This window comes from Chiroxiphia lanceolata, chromosome 2 (genome assembly GCF_009829145.1).
Source record: "Chiroxiphia lanceolata isolate bChiLan1 chromosome 2, bChiLan1.pri, whole genome shotgun sequence".
NCBI lineage: Eukaryota > Metazoa > Chordata > Aves > Passeriformes > Pipridae > Chiroxiphia > Chiroxiphia lanceolata.
Window position 1 is genome coordinate 30,429,060 of NC_045638.1, and position 24,869 is coordinate 30,453,928.

A 24,869-nucleotide genomic window follows, 5' to 3' on the forward strand; every position below is an offset into this window, starting at 1 on the left:
TAAAGAAAACTTGCAAATTTTACATCACAAGCATCATAACCTTCCATTAAAATCTTATTCCTGAGTTTATTTTATGTGCAGAAATTAGACTGATTCTCTAGACGTCTGCTTTAGTGTCCTCCTGAAGTCACTGGCTTTCTTTTTTTTCCCCAACCCACTTTCTGTCTCTTGCTTCATCCAGAGGCTTGAGTTTGGTTAATGTGCTTTCCTTTAAGTTCATTACCCAGAAGACATCCATGAATTACATTAGCTTTACTCACCTCACATGGAGATCTTTATTCTCCTTACTGAATGTAAAGTTTTGCTTGCAATGGTTTTGAGGAGGATGGGACTAAGCTAATGTGTAAGACTTGAAAAATTCACATGGGATGGCTTTGTCACAGCACTGGCCACTTTCCTAGTGTTCCTCTAATCCAGGCAGGAAATCTGCTGGTCAGGCTGGCTTCAGCTCTTGCAGTATACCATGCTGAGTGCAATTATCAGGGAACAGTGATTTTCTTTGACTTGATTCTTCCCACCCCAATCTTTTAATCTCTAAGTAGGCAGACTTAGTTCAAAGGTGCTGCTGCATCTTGGAAGAGGTGGGGAATGAACAGCAAGTCATCTACCAGCTCCTGTTTAAAAAGAATTTATGCTGTGCTGCTGCCAGCATGGAAGTGATTCTTACAGTGATCCCCTTCCTAAGGTGAAGCAACAAATGCATGGGACCTTCAAACACACATTAATTTACAGCCTGAACCCTTGCTGGGGTTAGACAGATGTATAATACATATTAGGCCTGAAAAGAATGAAAATCATTATCAATACAGGTCTTGAAAACACTTCATTTTGGAGATTTCACACGACAACGCAAACACAGAATTACTTACTGCTGCTGGTTAGACAGATGTTAAAAGAAGTTCCTGGACTCAAAAAAACCCCCAACCTCCCCACTGTGAGAGTTACACAGAACTTCTCTAATGGCTTTCTTATCTTCTTACCTATCTTGCACGAAAAAACAAGTCCAGTATTAAATGAGCAAGTAAACAGAGCTGGCATTACTTGTACTAGAAGAAGGTATCCAGTAACAGCTTTCGAGGAGTTCAAAACAATCAGAGCACAAAAAGTACAGACCATTTTATCTATTAGGACTGGAAACAATGCTTTACACCCTATGGTAAGCACGTTAGCCCCTATGAAATCAACATGCAGTTTTATGCCAGACCAGTCCCTACAGCCCCACTGCAAAGGCTGTGGCTTTCCTCGAGCAGATGAGAGTTGGCACTTGCCCCAGGAGTCAAGCAGAGAAGGGTGCCTCTCACACATTTCCTCCATTTGAGGTCTCCTGCATTTCCCCCCAGCTCTGGAGGAGCTGCAGCAGAAGACTGTTCACTGGGACACTGCTGGGAACCATGCTGGTCCCAGAGAGCAACGGAGCACCTTGGAGCTGCTCTAGCTTCACCTTGCTGCAAGGAGAGCATGGGACATAACAGAGCGAAGCTCACAGCTCCTGTTTGCTCAGACAGGGCAAGGTGGTTAGTGCTAATGTTGTGCCACGACCAGATAAAGCCAATGGTTCAGCAGCCTGAATGAAGATGACTGCAGCAGTCTTGTTAAGACACTTTGAGTCCCAAAGCACGCTTCAGTGGAGGAATGAGAGGGGGGAAAAAACGACAGTGCCGTATGAAAAAACTATGTAGTGCCTTTATTGAATTTAAAAATGCACCTTTCTTCAAAGTGCCTTTACATAGCACACATGAAAACTTTAGCATCATTTGTGTATGTATATCAAAAGGAAGAAATATTTTTTTAAAAACCAGTATTTTGGCTCAGTAAAATAACTTTCCTATCCCTAAAGGTAGGGATAACAAGTGGCAGTTTTCCATTCAATCTATTCCAGTCAGCAGAAGTAATTCAGGAGGCTTGAGGTTGCTGGAACTCCACTGGCTGGACTGCATACCATGAGCTGTCAAGGTGGAAGCACAATGTCAGTATTACACCCTAGTCCGCAGAGCACAAATACCATACAGTGTCTGGTCTTCACATTTGATACAGGGATCTTCTTACAGAAGAGTTCTGTGACCAAACCATATGGCTTCTTTCCTATGTGAACCATAACAATCAGCCTTGCTCAGATGGTTCTCATAACTTCAGATGGACCTTAAGGCTCTTTTACCCTACAACAGGCTGCCACTGAACACATAGCATATTTGAAAGCAGACTGTGTGCAACAGCTAAGTGAATGTGGTACTTCATGACTAGGACTGATCCTCCCTTGACACTTCTCTCATGACTAAAACAAGAATGAGAAGAGACTTGCATTGGTCTATACAGACATGGCATTTCAGTACCATGACAGTTTGAAATAGTCTGATGTTTCAAATGCACTTTTTTCCCCTCCTATCCTGAAATGAAGAGATTTTTATTCTATTCTGGCCAAACACATACACAACTCAAAGCTCAGAAGGTACTGTCTGTAGAGTCAGAGTTTCAAGCTTCCAGCATACAGTGAGGCAAGCAAAGCAACTTAGGTGGGAGAGGAATCCATTTCCACTGGTTGTGTCACTTATCAGACAGAACACAAGGATCAGTTTTGTTTGGTTGAGGATGGAGGCATAAGAGAAATGCTTGAGTTGTGAAAGAAGAAAAAGCAAGTCCAAATGAACAGATGACTGCTGAAGGATGCAGAACATGGATTTTTTTCAGATGAACAAGTGGAGATACCAAAGGAAAAATTTCTGCCTAATACTGTATTAGCAACAGCCTTCAAGGAGAGTTTGGAAAGTGATGGAGTTCAATATAACAGTAAGTTGCTTGTTTCAAGGTAAGGGAACAGCGTGGGAAAAGATAGGCTGGAGTTTAAATGGGAGGTGAGCAAAAAGTGCTGCAAGGGACACAGAAAAGAATTCAGAGTTGCAAGCAGCAGTTAGAGGTAGTAACAGTCAAATCCTGAGGCTTCCATATACAACAAGATTTCATCGCTTAGAAATGTAACTTTCAAGGACAGACTGAAAAGCACAGGCAATTTGGCTTTCATCTCCTGTTTCTATAAAATTCATAGCTATAAACATAGCATGAAAGAGGTCTGATAATTAATTTTTTTTAATCAATCAAGTCAATTCCCTGCCCTGAAGAAAGAACTGAAGGTTCAAACTACATCACTGCCTACACAAAAGTCAAACATAACTTCAGAGTTAACAGCTGTGGGATACGTAATACTGTAAAAAACCTTTAAAATGGAAGATAAAGGATTCAACATACACACTAAGTTTTAACAACTTCATGTCCCAAACAGCTGTTTGGAAAACTGTGACTGCAGCCTCCAGTACACAGTCACCGCTGATTCTTTACATCATCAGGGCAGAAAGAAAGGACAAAGGCAAGCAGCTGCAGGGGGTAACACAGGGCATTTCTCTCTCTCTCTCTCTCTCACTTCAAAGAGTACTGGAGCAGCAATGCTATTTTAACTCTGTTTTGTAAGAATACCTGGAGCTGAAAAGCATGGTCTCATCACCTTCTCTGCCTGCACTCTAAACCCCCTGGGAGCCAGGAACACACTAATCTGGGAGAACATTAACCCAAGGAAAAGGACAATTTCTGCCACATTAGTCTGTTCAGCCAGCTTCAGCTTTCAGAGCTGACAAATGCTAGAGCCAGCCCTCTGGCCAGGAACAGGAGGAAAGATCTGCTCTCCTTCAGCACCAGCAACCCACAAGAAATGGGTGCCCTGAAGCCCCTTGATGTGGTCCTTCAGGTAAGGCAGACGAAGTCAATCATCCTGTAGCCCCATGAGAGGCTCTTGTGTCATTAGCCAATTGTTCCACTTGGGTAAAAAAATACATTAAGCCACTAAATTGGAAAAAAAAAAAGTCCAGTGGAGATTAATTTTTTGACTCAAAAAACCATTACAAAGGCATTTTTCTGATGTCTGTATGCGACAAGTGACTAAAAATGGCACCGTTCTTTAAAATGTAAAAAAGACCAGAGAAGAGTATGCTTTTTCAGGTTCAACGGCACTTTGGGGGGGCTGGGATTGTCTCTTACCTTGTATCTTGGACGAGAGCACACTGAGGCAGTACCACAGGGGAATTTATCTTTCAGTAAACTGAACAAGGCAAATAACAAACTTGCAACAAAGAAAAGTTTTGTGCCATTAAAAAAAATGAAACAAATATTTACTGGCATCAACCATGCCCATTCCATAATATCATGATTATAATTAATATAATTCTCTTCATATCCAGACTTTACTTGTAAAACAACAAGTTTTCTGGGGATTTTTTGATAGTTTCTTTGCCTTCTATTTTCAACACTATGAGAATTCCACCAAATCACAGTGCAATTCTTGGAAAAGTACTTGTGTGCTTCCTACATGTGCTACTGATGATATTTCAAGTCGTTCTGTTGATCCAGCCAGAAGAAAAAAAAAGATTCACATCTGTAGATAAAGCTGTAGTACCTTCACTTAAGAAAATCTGGATAAGATTGCACAAAACAGATGCGTGTGACTTTCAGTCAGTCCATCACCAACTACGTGAACTGAATTGGTCATTAAGTGTCATTTCCCTTTTGTTATTTAAGGCGAATTCAAGTCTTTTGGTAACAAATGCAATCCTGACAAAGATTCACTTTTTCTGGATGGCATGTGGTAGCGCACTTTCTTCCAGAATCTGGTACCTGCTGAGTGAGACCTTTCTGAGAAGTCCCCTTTCCATCGGATAGCCCCATGCTTTTGCTTAATATATTTGATGGATTCCGGCATGATTGCATAATCTTGTATTTTTTCAAGTTCAATGAGAATTACTTTAATGCCATCTTGGATAAGAGCATTATACATGGCTAGCTGCTTTTCAGACACATCTTCTAGAATGCTATAACAGGAGGGCTCTGGTACTAAAACAATTATCACTCTTCTACTTTGACGGATTTTTTCATCAGCAACACTGATCACAGCTGTAAAAAAAAAAAAAAGAGGTTGTGCAAAAATAAGATTGTATGTTTCTACGTTATGTTACCAACATTTTGCAGCTGGCTCATTCATTGTTTGATATTTAAGCCAACACACTTTACATCACAAATAGGGACAGGATACGAGCATGCAAGCCGTTATGGGTTAGCCAACCCTAGAGATCTGGCCAATGCAACAATGTGACCCCATTAGACTGCATGTGTATTTTCCTGTTTTGCATAAACAAAGGAGAGCTGCCAACTATCTACTACTTATCTTGCTAATGCCATTTTATTGCCATCATAGGTACAAATGCAAAAAAACAAGTTCCAGAACCACAGGACCTTTTACCTTAAACAGCCTGTTCTGATATGCTCATCTGCTTTTGTTAGATGTAAGTACAAGAGAAAGAAAAGAATCCTCCCTTCAATGTCATGCCAGTCAGTTAAGTCTCAAACAGTAAAATATGGTAAATACCACACAAAAGCCATATGGCTCAACCCTGAGAACAGATTATTGCATTTTTTCAAGCTGGAAAAATTAAGGAGCAGTTTAAATTCTACTTCTCAGGGAACCCTTCCTCCTCAAACCACTACCAAAATCCTCCAAATATTAAAAAAAAAAAAAAAAAAAAAAAAAGAGTATCCACAGACCACCTCATGTAAGTAGGTTCATACACAATTGTTTTTTAAATAAAAACTTTTGGTTTTGGCCTACTCTTCAAATTTATTCAGTCTCAGTATTATCTTTTTAAAGTCAAAAGACCCGAAGGATTCAGAAGCCTTTAATCATTTCACCTCACGGAAGCAGTCAGTGGGATAGGCTTTGTAATTTTCAGTCTTGGATACTAAATTTGATGCACATATACACACCGAGGATTTTTAATCCACAAGGATTTTTAAGTCTTGTAAGGAAGGGAAGGCTTTCTAAGAACTTTTAAAAGGGACAAATAGTCTTTGATACAGCTGATCATTCCTGGTAACTTGGTGTAGTTTTGGTTTTTTCTATCTGCACTGTCTAAGCATCCATTATATCCTTTATTGCATCCTGCTCGTTTGACAGCAAATCTTAAAGCAAATAAAAATGAAACAATAGAGACATCATCCTTTTAAATGGCACCTCAAAGCAATAGGCTTTTTTCACACTGCTCATGAGACCTACTTTTCCATGTTTCCTGCCATTAGTCATCATTCACAATCAAAATTTCAACTCCTCTTCCCCTCAGCATTGTTCCATCTCTAGATGTCTAGGCTGAGATAAAGAGAGGTTGTGGAAGCACCTGGTGCTGTATCTCTCATTCTCCATCAAAGTGAGTAAGAGAATCATGGTTCATCTGATGGTGAGAGATATTTAGAATATCACCTGACTGCCTGTTTCTCAATTGTATTTGCAGGTCAACAAGAAAACTCGAGTCCAGTTTGTCTTCAGATAGCTTACCTTCTCCTGGTAAATCATCCCTCCCAAATATGAAGAGGTTATATCCACACTGTCTTTCTAAGACCTCTGGAAGTATTTTCAGAGCAAAAATATCTGATGAGTACAAGCAGCTCTCTCTGTTCTTTGGATACAGAACATAAGCATCATAGATCTTCTCATCTGAAACTAAGGAATGAGCAATAGGACATATAAAAATGAATTCTAAAGATACAAAAGCAAGCAAGCAAACAAACGGACAAACAAAAATCTCTAAACTCTGGGGCTTTTCACCCCAGAAATTGTTGAATCATTGTTTATCATGCTTTTGTTATCTGAACTAATTCTAAACATCTTAAAAACATATTATCCTTTCAAAACTTCCAAGGAAGACCAATCACACTCCTTGAAGTTAACTCACTGCTATGCAAAGGAAGATGGAAGCTCAATACAACAGTCAGGATTGTTACACAAACATACCTTTTTTACCCAGGAAAGGATGGCAGGAGTCCCGATACCAAAGCACAATATCAATTTTGAAGATCTTGTAGATAAAGAGAGTAAAACATACTAAAAATACCAAGGAAACTCCTGCTCCAATTAAGTAACCCTGAATGTTTCGTGCTGCAGTAGAGTGGAATAAAAGAAAACAAATAAACGAAGTACAGTTATAAACTAGAATCAGGGAAGACAAGAAATGGGCAAAACTGTTTAGCCTTTAAAATATTTAAAAAAAAAAAGGAATGAATGAAGAGGTGAATCTTTTTCACGTGTGCTTTCTGCAAATACTGTTATTTGACAAGCCTACTTTAATCTTTCAGAGAAAAAAATACCTTAACAATGTGACGAAAGAGGCTACTTTTCACCAAACACCAAAATAAACACCAAAATAAACTACTGATGTATATCCCAGCACAGCAGTAGAGTGAGAATTCTTCTACAAAATTTTATCTGTCAGAAAGCAAGGAAGTCAGAGGTGGGAAGGTGTTTTCCTGACCATGCTATTCTCCTCAGACCAACTAGTCGTCTCTGGCCTCTTCAGTGACCTGTCATTGACCCTTCTTATTTACTGTCCTCATACAAACACCCTCCACAAAATGCATTTTTTAGTTAATGCATATTAAGGAATTTCTGAGTTTAAATCCTACTCTGATAATCTTTATGAAGAAATTGTAGTTATGTAGTAAGTTAGAGCTCAGATCCACTTTCAGTCAATGATTTATTTACAATGCAGCCAGTTAGAGGTAAGCTTGGGAGGAACATTTGTCAGGGGATTGGCTCACAGTTGACAAAGTCAAATCAAAACAAGCTCACCAGAAGCCCTTCTGCAGCTAAATTTAAAAAAAAAAGTGTACTTATAACATCTGATTTGCTTGTCTGTGTATCTGTTTTGAAATAAGAAGAATTAATTTCTTCAGCCTTGCATTTAAGTTTTCAAAGCTCACTTTATCTTTCAGTTCATCTACTAAAAAGAAAAATTTATGCTTGCTAGGAATAAGTCAAACTTATCCTAGTCTCTGAGCACCAGACCGGGGTCTCCAAGTGGCAGGATGCTCTCAATCTACATGCATAAGCCTGTCTAGAAAGTGGTTAACACAGCACATGTATCAGTCAGTAATGAAAAGTCTGTAACCTATCCAAGCAATCTATTTCATTTATTACTACCATTGTTACATTTTTTTTCCTACGATACAGATTCTTTTTCTTTCTCCTAGCAATCTCACCCCATTATTTGTTACTATAGAACAGAACAACCAGGTCCACATACACACTCATGTTCTTTTGACAGTCTGTTCCATACTAAGCTATGTCTTCTACCCAGCTCTTTTAAAGAAGTGACCGTTTCCACTGCTCTTCTAGACACACAATATCCTCTGATCCACACGCTTCTTTAGGTACAACTATGTCAAATGAAGCAAAGTATTCCACCGAAGTCTCCTACTTGCTTCAAATAAATCGGAGTCTTTCATTATTGTTTTCTAAAGTACTGAATGTGAGAGGATAAAGCAAATCAAAGTGCTATTTTCTTTTATTTTGCTAAGAATATGGCAAAAAATTCACAAAAGGTACTGAGCTGCACTGCCCCCTTTATCACACAGCTTTAGCTCTAAGTAGGGTGTTGTCAAACCAACTGAGAAGTAAGTATACTGGTCACCATTTTATTAAGAAGAGATCTCTTACCTGGACGTTCCAATTTGATGTAGGCTGTAAATTGCTGAGAACCATATATGAAGTGACAGAAAAATTTGTGAGCATAATCCTTTTTTTTCACTTTTGAAATGTTAAATTTTGTTCCAGATACTGCAAGTCCATGAGGCAACCCCTCTCTGTCATTAAAAAGGGGTAAAAAAGAAACATCTGTATGGAAACCGAGTATCTGTACTTAATATGGGACAGATTCATCTATCCACTAATACAAGAACATTCGTTTTTTAACTTTATAAACCTCAGAAGCCAGTGAAGCACAGTAAGCAGACTTCTTTAACAAACAGCTTCGTGAATAGAGAAGATCTTAGGTTCTTGGTTGGTTTGGGGTTTTTGGGGTTTTGTTTTGGTTTTTTTTTTTTTGCTAAGTTGGACAGAGTGCACCATTAGAAGTTTTGCAGGTGATACAAAGCTCAAAGGGATGCTGATACAAGAGCTGCCATCTTGAGGAACCTTGAGGCTGAAGAAATGGGCTGACAGAACACCTCATGAAGTTCAAAGTAAAATGCAAATCCTGCATCTGAGGAGGGATAACCAGACCCCAGGCATCCTGGACTGCACTAAGAAAAACACTGCCAGCAGGTTAAGGGAAACGATCCTTCCTCTCTGTTCCACATTGGTGAGGTCACACCTGGAGCCAGTGAGGCTAGTTCTGGGCTCCCCAGTACAAGATGTATGGATTTGCTGGAGCAAGTCCTGTGCAGGGAAGTGAAAAGTTAAGAAATTGGAGTATCTGTCATATGAGAGCAGGGACTGCTCAGCCTAGAAAAGAGAAGGCTCACAGGCCCAGGGTGGATCTCATCAATGTGCGTAAATACTCAATGGGAGGGAGGAGTGGATAAGAGGGAGCCAGGCTCGTTTCTGTAGTGCCCACTGACAGGACAAGAGGCAATGAGCACAAATTGAAACACTTTTCCATATCAAATTCCATCTGAACACTTTTTTACTATCAGGATAGTCAAGCACGGGAACAGGTTTCCCAGAGTTGTGAACTCTCCACCTGTGGAGATATTCAAGATCAACTGGACACGTCCCTGAGCACCCTGTTCTATCTGGCCTTGCCCAGGCAAGGGAGTTGGACTAGACAATCTCAACAGGTCCCTTCCAACCTGAATGATTCTGTGAATGAAAGACTATATAAACCAGTAATACCTAGTAATAAAAGTGACAAGAGAAAAATCACCCTCTAGGATTTTTTACACAGATGATGAAGCAGAGACCTTTCTAAGCACTCTAACAGACTCCCAAAGCCCACACCGCTCACAGTCAATGGTGACAACCACCTTCGAAAATAGTGATGAACAAAATTCACCCTTGTGTGAAATGACAACAAACATGGCAATAATACCTTTATGTCTGACAGCCATTGCCACAAAAAGCTTGGAGATACAGTATGATATCCTGTTAAAACCATCCTGCTCTAAGATAGATTAACAAGAATAAGGTGAGAGAGGCCTCAATGGGAAGGTACATACAAACTGGCATTCTACTGTACATATCAAAGTAATATTATTACCTGATGTACTCAAGGAAGAGAACTCATTTTGCAGGATACCGTGAAGAAACAGTTTCTGTTACATAAATAATTGCCAGCAAATTCTGTCATGGGATGCCAATACAAACGTCATCATTTTGCAACACGTTTGGATTTGTTTGAGTCAGTTCTAACTTTCCTCCCAGCACAGGAACTACCTCCTAGGTGTAAGCCTCAAGTCCATTTTGTTGGCCATGGCTACAGTGTAGTTTGCTACAAAGAATGCTTCACAAATTTAACTGCTGAGGAACTGCTATTATTTTATGAAATAAAACATTAATATTGCAAATAATTTTTCTGATATTGGATAACTTGCTTTGAACTTGCACAGGATGTATTTTGCACATCTCCATCTCTGGCATGGGAAAATTATCTGGCAGGGTAGTGATTAGAAATGGAGATCACTTCCAAGCAAGCCACAAATCTTAAGAGAAAAGTGCTTTAATTTAAATATATTAAATGCTTTCCAGGAAGATGTGTTTAAGAGCAGAATAAGGTTTCAGAAGAAGCTGAAGATACTACCATTATAAACAGTTACACACAGCTACACTGGTGAAGGTAAGAAATTTCATGTCCTGAAGAATAATGGATTTAGTTGTGCCTTAAGAGACCATAAACTGGGGCCCTGACATTTATAGACAAACAAGAAGTATACAGATCTATAACGAAAGTAGTAATTCCCCCTTAAAGAACCTGAGGACAAAGTAGAGGCCAGATACAGATGAATGAAGTAGGTAATTTTAAAAGCAGTCTGCTGCCTAACTCTCTAGCCATAATCTGCACTGGTGACAGCACTTGGTGGAGAAGATAATGCTTCTCCATGAATGTGAACTAATCAGTTGAGATTTTTTTTCTTCTTCGCACTAGGTTTTAAGGGTTATGTTTAACAGCAGTGGTTGATACAATGAGAAAGCAAAGAGTACATCCACATTTTGTTACAGCATAGACCAGTTACTGAGTGAAAAGTCCTGCTCTCCCTAAAGAACTGCTGCTTTTACCATCTTAATTTTATTTTCCTGAACATAAAAAATCCAAACCTAACTGTCCTACAACAAGAGCTTCTGCTTTGTGTTCTTGAGGATTAGCAACTGTGTCTGTACTCAGAAAAGAATCAACTTCACAAATAAAACTAAGTTTGATGATTTTTTTTGTTTTGGAACAATCTATCCTTTCCATATTAAGGATAAAGGGCTTTAATCTATTATAAAAAAAAATCGCCTAAGAACAAATGCATAAGCAAGTATTACAAAATTATATTTCACAACAGGATTATAAAAATCTCCATATGATTGCTTCATTACATTTTTATCAAATACATCAGTATTTATAATAAAATGTCAATGTCATTTCTTAAAAACCAAGCAAAAAGAATATACTGTGTTTGATGCAGACTTCTAATCAGTCTTTCAATGACTACTGACATTTGACTGGAGGTCAGCTTTGCAAATGCACTTATAATTCAATGTATAAGGATACTTACTCATAAAACTGTTCCCTGTAGGTTTTATCAAAGATATCAACATCCTCATCATTAACTTGCCAGAATGGAATTAAGCCATTTATGCCACTTGATATATTACATTCCATAACTACATGAGAGCCTACGAAAAAACATTTAAACATAGGAACTGAAGGTTTTGTAACAGAAGCAGGATCAAGTGATGAAAGAACAGTTGGGAACAGGAGGGATATAAAAAAAATAAATACCTTAAGAAAACCAGAGTCCTAGAACTCATCCATTTGTAATCCAAGTTTGGGTGCCTAAGACCTGGATATAAATTCCACCCTAAATGCAGGTGTCTAAATGTTCACATCTACATGTAAGCTAGATGTCTAAGCTAGTAACACAGTTCAGCTCTGCTGAAGTCCACGCACTGAAGTAGATACCTTAACTGAATGGCTCTCCAGACTCCACTGAAAGATCTCCAGGACTCAAATCAGTTGCATGTACACACTGTGGCAACATCCAAGGTATCTATACGGAGTTGTCAGACAGGACTCCAGATCTTCAAGAAATCTGCACTGCTAGAGTAGCCAGACTGCTCAAAACAGCACTCCATGCGTAGGCAACTGAGTTGAGCCCCTGTTGATAACAGCATGGGGTAAGGACACTAGATCATATGCAGATACCCACGTGCAGACAACTACACCCTGGAGCTGAACCCCATTCTTAGGGACCATGCGTATTTTTACTCCACATCAGAGTCTTTTGGCCAGCACTGTCCACTGGGATGGTTTCTGAATATTGTCACATTCTACTCCCAGAGCAAGCTCACCTATCACTCAGGTCCTTTGCCACCAAGAGTCCAGATCTTACAGAATGCCTCAGTATTACGCAAATCAAGCTGCAAAACATATTTGTTTCCAGTGTACCTCAGAGAGCTCCACGTACAGGAAGGTAAGCAGCTTTCTTGGATTCCTTTCCTTCTGTATTTTAACCATGGAAGTTATGATTTGATAGGAGAAGGTGGGCTGTCTCAGTTCACCTATGTAAAGATCTTAGTGTTTCATTTCCTAGAACCACATCAGATCTAGATGCTTCTACCAAGGAATAATCTCTAACGAAAGTATGGAATAAACCTTTACCTTACATGCAAAGCAGTTACTTGAACAAGAGTTTGCATAGAAATCAGAGATGCTCCCCAATCTCTTCCCTCCTGTCCTTCCATCATGATAATGAATTTTTCTAAAGATGTGGTTTAGTGTGTTGCACAGTTCTTCAAAAGGAAAAAAAACCCTCAAATGCATGTTCCGTGCTCTCCATTTCCATGCATTCATAAATTTACTGTTAAGTTTCTGCACAACCTTCTCCTGCCATTTCTCATTCAAAAATCACACAGCTGTTTCCACGTTCATGCAGGTGTTTAAATATTCTGCACTACAGCCAGACATCTAATAGGAGCAAAGATTTATTTTTTTTTTCTTCCAGTATCCCATTAAAGGTACTGGACAGAGAATATTACTTTTGAATGGCAATGCCTTTTTAAAACAAACAAACCAACCAATTTCCTTTAAATTCTTGTAAAGTGTCTCACCTAGTCCCCATGTAACAGGGGGGCAATATTTCCACAGATACTGAAGATACATTAAGACAGGGACACTTAGATGTGGTAAAAAGGACAGATGACAATAACAATAAATAAATAAATAAATAAATAAATAAACAGATAAATAAATTCATCCCACACAACACTGCTGGTCAAGATACTCCAATCTTAGGCACATAGTTATTTCCCCCAACAAACTACTTGCGGGAATCATGTTCTATCATCTCTCATCTGTCTTCCAGATATCCTCAATCCACATGTTAATCTTCCAGTCTTGCTGAAGTCCATGGAACTGTTCACAGGTTATTTCACAAAGACCAGGAGCTTTGTTTTACTTAATAACCTCTTAAATAGTCAGTACTTACCAAGTTCTACTTCAATTGTATTGTTCTTCGGATAAATAAACTCTGGTTTTATCTGTGGTGGTTTTTCTAATCAAAACAAAGAAAAATCAAAAACTTCAGGCAGGAAGAGTTCCACAACTTACTTCAACTGACAGTTTTACAGTGGTTTTGGTTTTATTGTTTGGTACTGTTGTAGTGTCATACTTACTACCAGTTTCAAATTTGCAACAGAAATATCTCGTAAGACATTTGCTGTACTCTCTCCAAATTATTCTCTTTTAGCTCCCAAGTTAACAAAAGGCTTTAGCTTACCTTAAAAATACTTTAAAAAATAAATTCTCAAATTTACTTTTATATCAACTCCCAGTAAAACAACAAGAAAAAGACAAAACCAAAAAATGCAATTAACATTTTCAGAGAGATGGATAAGGAAGAGGAAGAGGGATTGTATCAATGACCTCCTAGATAAGGTGAATATTTATTTAAGTAAAAGTTTAAATAAACACATGCTTAAACTGGGCTGGAATTGTATCATTCTGCATCATGTTTAGACTGGCTGCTAACAACCCACTGCTCTTATATCATCTGCCTGAGTCAGAATTTTGATTTAATCTAAAAAGATGTACATGCTCTTTCCAGCCAACTATTCTGATAGGACTACTACCATGTTACTAGTCAGGTCACCAGCAATACTGCTCACAAAGACACAATCACAATGATAACAGCAATAAAGGACACTACTGGGAGAGTGAGACAGCCAGTTCCACATCCTGTGTGCAGGAAAGCACAACTAAGTGGCAACGGTAAGCCAATCCTTTCTACAGCAAGATTTAATTTATAGTATTTATACAGCTTGTCACATCTCCTTTCCCATCAACCGAGATTCTAGTGAACTCTGTAAGCAAGTTCACCAGCAGGGCTGCAAGAAGGTGGTTTGCTGTGATAGTCTCAGAAAAAAATACTCTATTTCAAAATGTATTTAATTTAATGGTCCATTATTTGTTTCAGCAAAAACAATGCCCTCACACCCCAGTAACCACTCCTTTCCTCTAATTCTCATTCCTAAGCCCGCAATACTCATTTCCCCATGACAATTCTTCCCCAAAAGCAATCCTTAAGGATAGCAACGTCCTTCACTGTATTTTAATTTTATATTCAGGAATAAATTAATTAAAGAAGATTTGCAACTCTAATTTCACAGAGCTGAAAGGTAATATGCCAGGTATCTTATGCCTGCATACAAATATTTACAGCAGAGCCAAAAAGAGAATAACCTCAGGCACTCACCTTTAACTTCCAGACTTATGGTTCTTGAAACATTATATTGTTTTCCCATGTAGGTGTACACCATACTGCACGTGTAGTTTCCTCTATCTTGCACAGTTACGTTACGAATCAAGACAGCATTTTCACCCTCTGCCAAAAGAAGTCGCTTGTCTTCAAGAAATCCAGACTTACACTCCTAAATACAGCAAAAGTAATTGTGACTTAAGGGAACTAAAAACCTGACAATTGAATAAGTTACTGAACTCTACTGATTATTAAAATACTTGCCAAATACTGACTTCTTTGCAAGCCATTATGTGGGTTCTTATTCAAGCACCACTACACTCTAACATGAAGCCTGATGACATCTTGCTCCATTTGCACTTTTTAAAAAATCCCTGCAGCCAATCCTTTCAGTTTTCAAATGCTGTGCTTTAGTTCACTGCCTCCATTAATAGCATGGCAGTTATCCATCTCAGGTATAACAGAAGTTATTATGCATGTAGCAGAGTTTATGAGAATACATGCCTGCATCCCTGCTTCACTGTGATGCAGTGCCTTATGTTGTCTGGGTTTCTGTGGCAATGTGAATACAGCGAAAAACTTCCTTCTCTTCCTTGACCTACAAGCAGTGGAGAAACCCTTCATCTCAAAAGATGTATAAGTGCAGCACCAAGGTTATTTTACATCTATGGCCCATAGATGCTGCTTTAATACCAGCATCAGAATTAAGAGCTGAACTACTTTATAATTTTACCTTAACACAGACAAAATACATGTTTCTAAGCTTGCACAGTCTACAGAGTATTTTCATAGAACCAAAGCAAGCAGCATAAGAATACCACAGCATGGTCAACAGACAGGACATGCCAAATATTCTGAGAAACTGAAATAATTATCCAAAGCCTTGTATTTACAGAAACATACAAGTTTTAAAACTTATTATCTACATAAAATAATCAAATAAACCAGATTTTCACAAAACTTATTCACACTCATGCCTTGCTCAAACTGTAGAGAAAATAAACCTTCCCTTCCAAAAGCAGCTTTTCCCAAGTACTCCACAAGACATTTTAAATAATACATATTGTATCTTGTATATATGAAATACACATGCAAAATACCTTATACCAATGTACTTCAAGTTGATTATTGTCTTCATCTTTAAATTGTTCTAGATCAGGACATATAATCTTTCCAGTATTTGTGCTCATCACTTTTTGTTCAAACTTCATTTTTCCATTAAAACACAAGCCATTATCGTTCTTAAAAACTGTTAAATTTATAGTTTTTTTGTTAGAGTGGTTAAGGCTCCTGTAATCAGAACAGCAGACAAGACAGTCATTAACAGAAAGGTTCCTGCTTTCCAGCAAGTCAAGGAGTTTACAGAGAGGGACTTCAGCATCTTCACCAGCCTTGCCTCTAACACCCCTGCTGTATCCTCCTAGCTCATAAATACCATCCTCAGCCCCTCACCCCCGTTCCAGATCAACAGATGGGAATAAGCTCTGATTTTGTGTTGTGAGCAGAAGTGGGGTCTGCTCTGGAAGCACCAGTGGGGATGTCAGGACTTCTCAGAACTCCAATTAAGGTTTAAGTGACTGATGCACAAAACGCTGCCTACAGTTAACACAACTGAACATTAGCAAGTTTTGTGTCCTGCTGACATCATGCAAGCCAGGGATGTGAGGTGCCCACAGGAACACATCTCATAGCTCAAGCAACTAGAAGCATAGCAGGAAAGACTAAATTAAAATTATATAACTGGGTAGCTTTGAGAGGATTGCATGTCTTCTGACTTCCAATTTCAGCTTCATTTGTCAGCTCTGGAGAAGGAACGTGCAAAGGCCCACGACATTGGAAGTTTCTGCTGATCACTGTTACTACATTCACAACTCAAACCCCTCCAAGATAACTGGTGTACTGTATGCACACCACTACACATAACTACACACTACTAAAACAAATTCTGGGCCACCTGAAAAGCCTGTATTGGCTGCTCTCAGTGTGTTGTGGCAAGACCATGAGGAAAGGAACAGTTTCTGTCTATCTTCCCAAAATTAATTTCCTGTTCAGCACACAGTGCATTTCAACCATTATAAAAAAGATTTGACAACCCGAAGTAGTTAAGCCCAGTGCACTAATCTGAGCTGTAGATACAGCAAGAGCTTTAAAGTACCAAAAAAAGCTAGATAAAGATTCTTTTCAAAGAATCTATTCCCTTTATTTCTTCTCTGTGCACTCAGATTGTTTGAGTAGTATTACTGACACATCATTTTCACTGTCTCTAAAGCTGTCCAGCACATTGCTTTGCTCTTGATTTGCATTCTCATTTTTGCCCAGTAACAATTGGTAATATTTTAAAATAAATCATAAGAAAGCTTTTCTGCCTTTTAATTTGTAAATTTCTAATAAGATTCGCAAAAAGCTGCTAAGCTCTCCAGAAAATCTGTGTGTGGTGATACTGCATAAAATGCAGAGTTTGCTCCTCTTAGATCCTTCTTCCATTTAGCCATGTCCCATGAAGAAAACAAAATGTTCTTCTGATCTGTCAGTATCAAACAGCAATTTGAACACAGGAAAAGCTGAAGCAGTGAAGATGTTTTCCTATGACCTTATGCTTCATCCAAAACAAACAAACAAGCAATCCTCACACTGTTAGTGTTACCATGCTTCAAGATAAAGAGTCTTCTGTATGAACCACTTTTGCAATGGTAAATAGGTGGAAGAGAAAGGCATCATGCAGAAATATAAAGCATGGTCGAAATAGTGCTTTTTAACTGTTTAAGCATTCTACCTAAAACAAAAAAACTTTTGCATGCTCAAGTTCCACAAATACATTATCAAACTTGCAAGCATTAGCAACCCAATTGTTTCCATCCTTCCTTCCTTACCTTACACCGCATTCATAAAGTCCAGAATCTTCCAGCATTGCAGGAATAAACCAAAGCAAGCCCTCTCGCTGGTGGATCCTGGCATTTGTCTGTGTAGTTATTGGTATAGCACTAGCATTTTTATACCATGTCAGATTGTAATTAGAGTGAAGCACTGGCAGTGTAATAATGGGGCAAGTAATAGCTGTAGGCTCTCCAACAAGCACAAAGTAATCACAAAGAACACATTCCTCTACTAAAAAAAGATAAAAATTATCAATGTTTTTAATCTATACACTTATATGTTTTAGAAGTATCAATATCCATTCCAAGTGACACAGAATTAGAAAATAAACTTTCTGTAACAATTTACCATTAAAACATCACAAGGTTATTATTTTTTGTTTAGCACCTTCTGATTGAAGACATAAACACACATTTTACAAGGTTATGCCACAACTTCCCTCCGTTAAGGTATTCGGTAACAAGCACATGCAAGTCCAACACCCTCAGCACAAACCAGAGTATTAGATCCATGGGATTCACCAGGCAACTCCAAGCTTCCCAACTCACCTGTCGTGTCCTTGTTATTTGAGTGTGTTAGTACTTTTGCAGAATTTCCAGATTCTTAATGTGAATACTACCTATGTAAAGCATAGTGCAAACACTAGCAGCATAGAGCTCCTGACACTACTCTGGCCATTATGACTGTGGGGCCAAAAACAAATCAGGGGTTAAAAAAACCAGGTGTTTCTTAACCTGAAGCCAAAGACAGTATGGAATGATATCAAGACCTCAACACATCCAAGAAGTCTGTAAACCAACATGTTACAATACAAAAAAAATCTGGAAAGGCACAGTATTTAGATTAAGAAGTCTTGACTATAACGTATTGTTTCCTTACTATATTTGCACCTTTATGCAGAAGGCCCATTATTCTGAACATCATATAAAAGGTCAGCATAAACAGAATTTTTATAACAAGTTGACATGGCACAATAATGCAGCCTAGCAAGCATTTCTTTAAACATCAGCCAAAAAATATCAGAGAAAGTAGGACAGATACTGCAAAAAGTTATCAAGAACCCAAATCTGCAAGCAAAAACTTACTGGAGAATACCATTTTAACACAGAGCTAGCCATTAGGCTATAAAGTAGATTGTAAAACTTTCTAACTTCTGCGTACATTTGCCAGAGAAGCAGATGCCTCATCCCTGGAAGTATTCAAGGCCAGGTTGGATGGGGCCTTGAGCAAACTAGTGTAGTGAAAGGTGTCTCTGCCCATGGCAGGGGGGTTGAACTGGATGATCTTTAAGGACCCTTTCAACCCAAACCATTCTGTGATTCTGTATGCAACATGGAATTCCTATGAAACTGCAAAACATCTGGCTGAACCGATTTTAAAAATCTGCTGAATGACTGTATAAATACAAAGTCAACAGATTCCATTTCAAAATAAAAAAAGTCTTCAGCAATCCTTTCAGTATCACTATCTTACTACCACTTAATTTAAAGATCTCCAAGTAGGTCTCTATGTAGCTTAAACTAATTCAGAGACATTAATATAAAAGTGCTTATGCCAAGAGTAGCAAGACAAGCATCATTAATTTATGTAGTTCTGAACTTTACTGAAAAAATAGGCCTATCTTAAAAATATTACTAATTAATTGTAAAGGAAACTCAGCCCTACTGCTTTCAGGAGTAGAGATACAGCATGTTTCTTAAGGCATTCAACAGCTAACAAAGTCAAGGAAGCCAATCATTTTAGACTTTCTTCACAAGAAAATGGGAAAGGCTAATCAAAGCCTCAGTATCCTATGTTTATGTGGTTAGATTTAAAAACTTTTATGTCCATTTGTCCATGCCATCCCTCATGCAATTTTAATCCCAGAAGAGGCACTCAGCTATTTTTAATACACTGAAGCAAAAACAAACCCCAGATCCACTACTTGCTCTTGATATCTCTTTCCTACTAAACATACACAACTTATCTCTTGCAGATTTTCTTTTTTAAAATAGTAATTTCAACGAAGTATGTAACCTACCAGCACTGAACAGAGGTATCAGTAGAATGAGATGACCAATGAGCAAAACTACAGGTGTCATATTTTGCTGCAAAACAGAAGCTTTTTCAAATGCTGGGTTAAGACTGTTCAAGCTGCACTGTCCTCTGCACCCTGCATTACTTCTAAAAAAGAAAAAAAAAAAATCAGAAGAAGCATTAGTCATCTTGCAGAGGGAAAAAATAGATTTGGTAAGCTGCTCAGTCTTCAGCTTTCTACTAGAACTTTTCCTGAACTATAACTATTCTACTGGAGTAATTCTTGCATAAAGTATAATTATCTTTTGCCAGCATAGTTAACTAAAAAAACCCCCCACAACCCTGAAGCACAGAAGAATTATGCTAGCATAGTGATTTCAGCTATACCACATAATTTAAAAACCAAGCTTGATTGTCTTTCCACATGCTTACAAGTGACACAATCAGAGAGATGTATGAAGTTTCATTCTTTGAACTGTTTTTGTATGACTGAGGCATCACTGCTTTTAAGAGCAGATAACCTACAATTCTTTATAAGCACCCTAACTTTAGTGTGACCTGGCACTTAAAGTGGCATCTAAAGTCGAATGTGTAGAAACCGCAGCTAATATGAATTGCTGTGGTCAGACACAAAAGAAAAGTGTCCATAATTGTAGTTTCACTTCACACCTGAGGTCTTGTTTTCAGTTTTCTCCAACAAAGACATGACTAAACAGACACACACTGCCCTCATGGCCTGCAAGTGGCTTCTATGAAACCTCTAAACCTTGACCAAGTCCTACTCCCCTCTCAGATGCACCTGCATTTTTTTGGCAAGGTGTCATCAGAGATCTCTCCAAGCCTTCTACTGTCAGCCAGCTGGGAAACACTTAAATCCTTTATCTTCTGACAGCTCCTTGTAAGTTAAGGTCTGCATTTAGCTGTCGTGTCTTTCCTCAGCTTCTGACTATTTTGTGTGCTGCTGCCTCTCACGCTAAAACAAACTGGTTTCCATTGAAGCAGTCCATTGCAAAACATTCATTGCAAAGGTCCTAGTTAATATTACTTTCTACCCAGCTAGAAATGGCAGAAAGAAAACAAGATATTCCCTGAAAAAGTCAGCCTTGACTTACTTTTATATCCAATGTAGTTCAGTGACAAATAAGCCACACCAGCTCCTTCTTCTGAAACATTTCACATGTAGAAGTGTTGGGGTAGTAGGGAGGGACACACAAAGCAGAGTTCAACACTTTAACATAACAGCCTCTGAGTATGTACTTCTTTTGGACAGTTTATCTGACAAAGCCCTCATACCACAGACTTTATTTAGTTGCCTTATATGTGCTTTTCCTGTAACTTGCCAATGAGCAGATCGTCATTCCTGAAGTTTCAGTTTATCTGTAAAAAGCAGAGAAGGGGGGAAAAGGAGTTTACAAAACCCATCATTTGGACAGCAGCATACGCATACAAAGCCAAATTTTCTACAGACATCCAAAATGTAAAAGCAAGAGCATCCCTCTCCCTACACTAGAGAGATGACTTAATAGAGCAACAACAAAACTTGCAGTAGAGATCAACCAAGAATTCTAGCAAAGATCTTTGGACAATGAAGTTTCTGTCAAAAACAACGTAATATTACACAGGTGGCAAGCAACTTCATAAGACTAATTTAACCACTAAAAGGAAACAAAGAATACTTAAACGTTGGGCAAGATAATAACAACTAAGCAATCCAACAAGTTCAGCTTTACATTTTGCACTCGTTATTTGCCTCCAGTACCAAGAGCAGATGGCTTTCCAATACTGTATGCTAAAGCACAACTTTTATTGCAGCAGTAAAGTTTAAAACTTCTATAAAGACAGGAAGAAGCCTTTAACTTTGCAGCTGCAATGCCTCAAAGTATGCAGAGCATATTTATCCTGGTCAGTAAGGTTTCAAGTGACCACACAAGGGTTCTACATTTTTTCTTAAACGAAATACAAAGAGAAACACTACCCAAAATCCACAAATGTGCAACAACAAACTTTGCTTAGAAAGCAGATGTTTGATCACATACTCAACAACTTCAGCCTGGTAGTGCCTCCTATCCCAGTCTCAGCACTATGAGATGTCCCCAGGATACAATGATAGAAGCTCAAAAATTCCATGTATAGAGAATTCCAGTTTCACTGATGACACTGTCTACATAGTCTGGAAAACTGTTTTCAGTTCAAAGCTTACTGGCCTCGAAGGAAAAATGCACATGAAATCTTTTAAGAAATAAAGGGGAAAAAAGCCAACAACAAACAAAATCCCACACCACTTGTAACGTTTGTGGCTGAAGTTACCAAAAAACAGTTAAAGCATGACAGCAAAGCATGCTAAAATTTCTAACAGACTTGTTTCAAGTCTACCACTTTCCTGAGATCACAAATTTCCTGTCTAACATACTCAATATATAAACAGAATGCAGTTGATCATTTTACAGGGGCATGTACAAACACTGTGTCACACAACATGATGCACAAGCACTCTCAAGAAGCTCACAGAATCTATAACTGACTGTGATCGATTATAAATATCACAGTTATCAGACCAGTCAAGTTGGTTATCCACTGGTGTATTCTGACACTGATGTGATGACCAGTAACTTTGGACCTCAAATGTCTCCCTTCCCAACAATCCTGCAAGTTGCAGAACTACAGAAAAGTTGTACCTTTAAGGAAAACTCATTATCCAAGGCATTATGTTGAAGCTACATCAACACACAGTCAAACAATGTTCACAAAGAAGCCTGCAACAGTTCAGTCTTTGCAAGCTTAATTCCAGTTCAGTCTTGAGATAAGTACTAACTATTCTAAATCTGAATTTGAAGAAAGTGTATTTCTTCAAATTCAGGTACTGCCCCAACTTTCACCAATGAACAGGAAGAAGGAAACAAAAATACTATCTGTAGCTGTACATAACTGGCCACTACTGGTTAACCCTAGTACAGTGAAGTGCTACCTTCTTCCACTTCAAACTGGAGGCAATGACAGTATCCAAACCACCTTGAAAGGAGCAGATCTTATCAATATTCAAATAAATTAAAAACAGTACCTTTTTTCAGTATCAAGTGGAAGGAGTTAATTTCACAGTCTGTTCTTTGAAGACTTTTCTATGTCATTTCAACTTCTGATACCTGTTATTGTAAAGTAATAAGAATTTTAATGTCACCCATTTTTTATTTAAATCCAAAGTAAGTGATCGTTTTTCATTATCATTTCAAAGTACTGTTAAGAAGTATTTAAAAGGACCTGAATGGCTCATGCAGGTAAAACTGTATGTATCAAAAATAGTGATGCAAAGTGTTAACAAAAAAAAAGTATTATTCTCAGAGGCAGAGAGGAAATCAGTAATATTTTTTACAAAAAAAAAAAGTAACATGTATTTCTCATTTAAGGATTAATTTAAAACATGTGAATTAAAATATCTCAATTAAAGATTCTGCATTCTAAAATAACTTTTGTTCATGACCTTTTAGCCTGTTTTTTGAGGATCCAAGCACATACAAATCGTCCAAGTCAAATGAGAGCACGATGCTGAATTTCCCAAGAAGAAAAACAAAACACATCCAGCAGCTTGCTTGAGTCCCTGAAGAAACTCTCCAAACTTAAGAGCTGCTGCTGGAAATAAACCAGAACCTCGATTCAGCTTAGTAGTTTTTAATGGATAGCTCACTCCTACCAAGCTATGGCTCTCCAGGCTGCTGCCAAGAGCTATCTAGGAAGCGGCCAGAACAGGTCTGGGACTGTTAGAGCAGCAGCTCCTTGCTGGGTTTGATACAGGTATTTCTGCAGGCATCACCCAAAACCTTGTTCTTGTCATATGAACAGTTAAAAAAAGGAGCCCTTCTTGGTCATCCTTATGCAATAAATAAATACAGAAATAGTTTCTGCCGCGTTTACTAGGTCAAGAAGATTTACGCCAAACATTATCCCGCTTCCTGTTACAAGTACTTTAAAAAATGTGGCAGCGTTAGCACTCCTACAGCCTTTATTTATACACTGCACTCGTACCTGGGCTTGTACAATTAGACGCACAACGAGGGAGCGGACACAAAGGCAAAATAAAAAAGTTACTTCTAAGGACGCTGTTTAGTGCCGTGAAAGACGGGACAGCAGCAGCCACAAACAGAGGTAGGGAGACTGTGTCAGCACACCTCGCAGCAACACGCACGGCCTCAAAACACGGCTAAAAGTAACACAAACCCAGGGGCTGGGGTCGGTGGTTTTGGAAGCCATCAGCCACTGCAGCCTAAACCTGCCGAGGAGCCGCTCCCCGCTGCCCGCGGACCCCCGACCGCCCTGGGGGCGCCGGCTCGGGGGGACCCTCCCACCGCCGCCCGCTCCCCACGGTGCCAAAGGACGGCAAATGGGCCACGGCGCGACGGGACACACGCGGGGAAAGGAAAGCTCAGCCGCCTCCGGGCCCCGCCGCAGCCCACACCCCGCTGCCCTCCCTGTCAAGCCGAAGCCGAGCCTCGGCAGGGAGCGAGGCGCTGCCCCCACGGCGCCCCCCGCCCCTCCTCACCTCCAGCTGCTCCCCGCGTCCAGCCGGCCACCCCGGTCCGCTCCACATAGCGGGCGGGCGGGCTGGAAGCACACCACGCCTCGCCCGGGGAGCCGCGGCCGCCGCGTCGCCCCGCCCCGAGGCCGCCCGCCTCGCCGCCTGCACCGCCCGCTGCCCGAGCCGGAGTGGGCTGTGCGGCGCTGGGTGTCCGGGCAGCGCCGCTGAACCCCGGGGTCGTGAAGCACCTGGCACAGGGCGAGCTGGGTCCTCATGGTGACCCCCTTTTCCCTGGCATCAACCCACATCCTGGGTTTAGTTCCCCTTCAGGCTGTGACCCCGGGGCGGCCAAGCTGACTTCAGCGCGATGTGGACACCAGTTTTCTTTAGGCTGCCCTCGGGACTCATGGAAAGCCTTGACCCAGCTGACCTAAGAAAGCATGAGAGCCCTTTGGCCAGCTCAGCGATGCGCTTTGCCGCGGAGTGGAGCTAATGCCCATTTGGCAACCCGATGGGAGCAGACATTTCATGTCTTCAAAGAAACAGATCTACCCGTCCACCGCAGCGCATCCAGGGCATGACCGACTTAACTCTCTGCTCCAGGAAATTGTCGCACAAGTGGAACCAGTCCTTGACAAATCCATCACCCCATTCACGAGTTGAGTGCAGGGACTCACTTCTGTCTGGTATTTACCAGAACAGGCAATGTCAG

At 39.6% G+C, this 24,869-nt stretch overlaps 1 protein-coding gene across 7 annotated transcripts; it reads right to left on the reverse strand.

Annotated features, from left to right (window-relative positions):
• Positions 1-1,664: 1,664 nt before the first annotated feature.
• On the reverse strand, positions 1,665-24,292 carry LOC116782651 (interleukin-1 receptor type 1-like). 7 transcript variants are annotated; one of them, XR_004355298.1, is made up of 14 exons: positions 24,182-24,292; positions 22,709-22,790; positions 20,763-21,027; positions 19,655-19,797; positions 17,631-17,865; positions 15,861-16,050; positions 14,758-14,932; positions 13,492-13,557; positions 11,560-11,680; positions 8,522-8,667; positions 6,821-6,964; positions 6,365-6,529; positions 4,024-4,932; positions 1,665-1,945 (listed from the first exon to the last, which is right to left on the reverse strand). XR_004355298.1 is itself a non-coding variant. In XM_032679488.1 (13 exons), the coding sequence occupies exons 4-13, from the start codon at positions 19,713-19,715 to the stop codon at positions 4,556-4,558; spliced, it is 1,677 nt and encodes a 558-aa protein (XP_032535379.1). In that variant the 5' UTR covers positions 19,716-19,721; positions 20,763-21,027; positions 22,709-22,790; positions 24,182-24,292; the 3' UTR covers positions 2,701-4,555. The 7 variants fall into 7 exon arrangements, 6 of the variants coding, with proteins under 6 accessions (XP_032535379.1, XP_032535376.1, XP_032535374.1 ...); XM_032679488.1 differs by lacking the exon at positions 1,665-1,945 and having other exon boundaries at positions 2,701-4,932; positions 17,631-17,862; positions 19,655-19,721; XM_032679485.1 differs by lacking the exon at positions 1,665-1,945 and having other exon boundaries at positions 2,701-4,932; positions 19,655-19,721.
• Between the last annotated feature and the right edge of the window lie 577 nt (positions 24,293-24,869).

Bases quoted from the DNA above. Each gene is read 5' to 3' on its own strand.
- LOC116782651 (XM_032679485.1), bottom strand. From the start codon at position 19,715: ATGACACCTGTAGTTTTGCTCATTGGTCATCTCATTCTACTGATACCT. The intron at 8,668-11,559 runs GTAAGTATCCTT...TTTTAATGACAG, and splicing joins TACAGGGAACAGTTTTATGA to AGAGGGGTTGCCTCATGGAC. The intron at 6,965-8,521 runs GTAAGAGATCTC...ACTCTACTGCAG, and splicing joins CATCAAATTGGAACGTCCAG to CACGAAACATTCAGGGTTAC.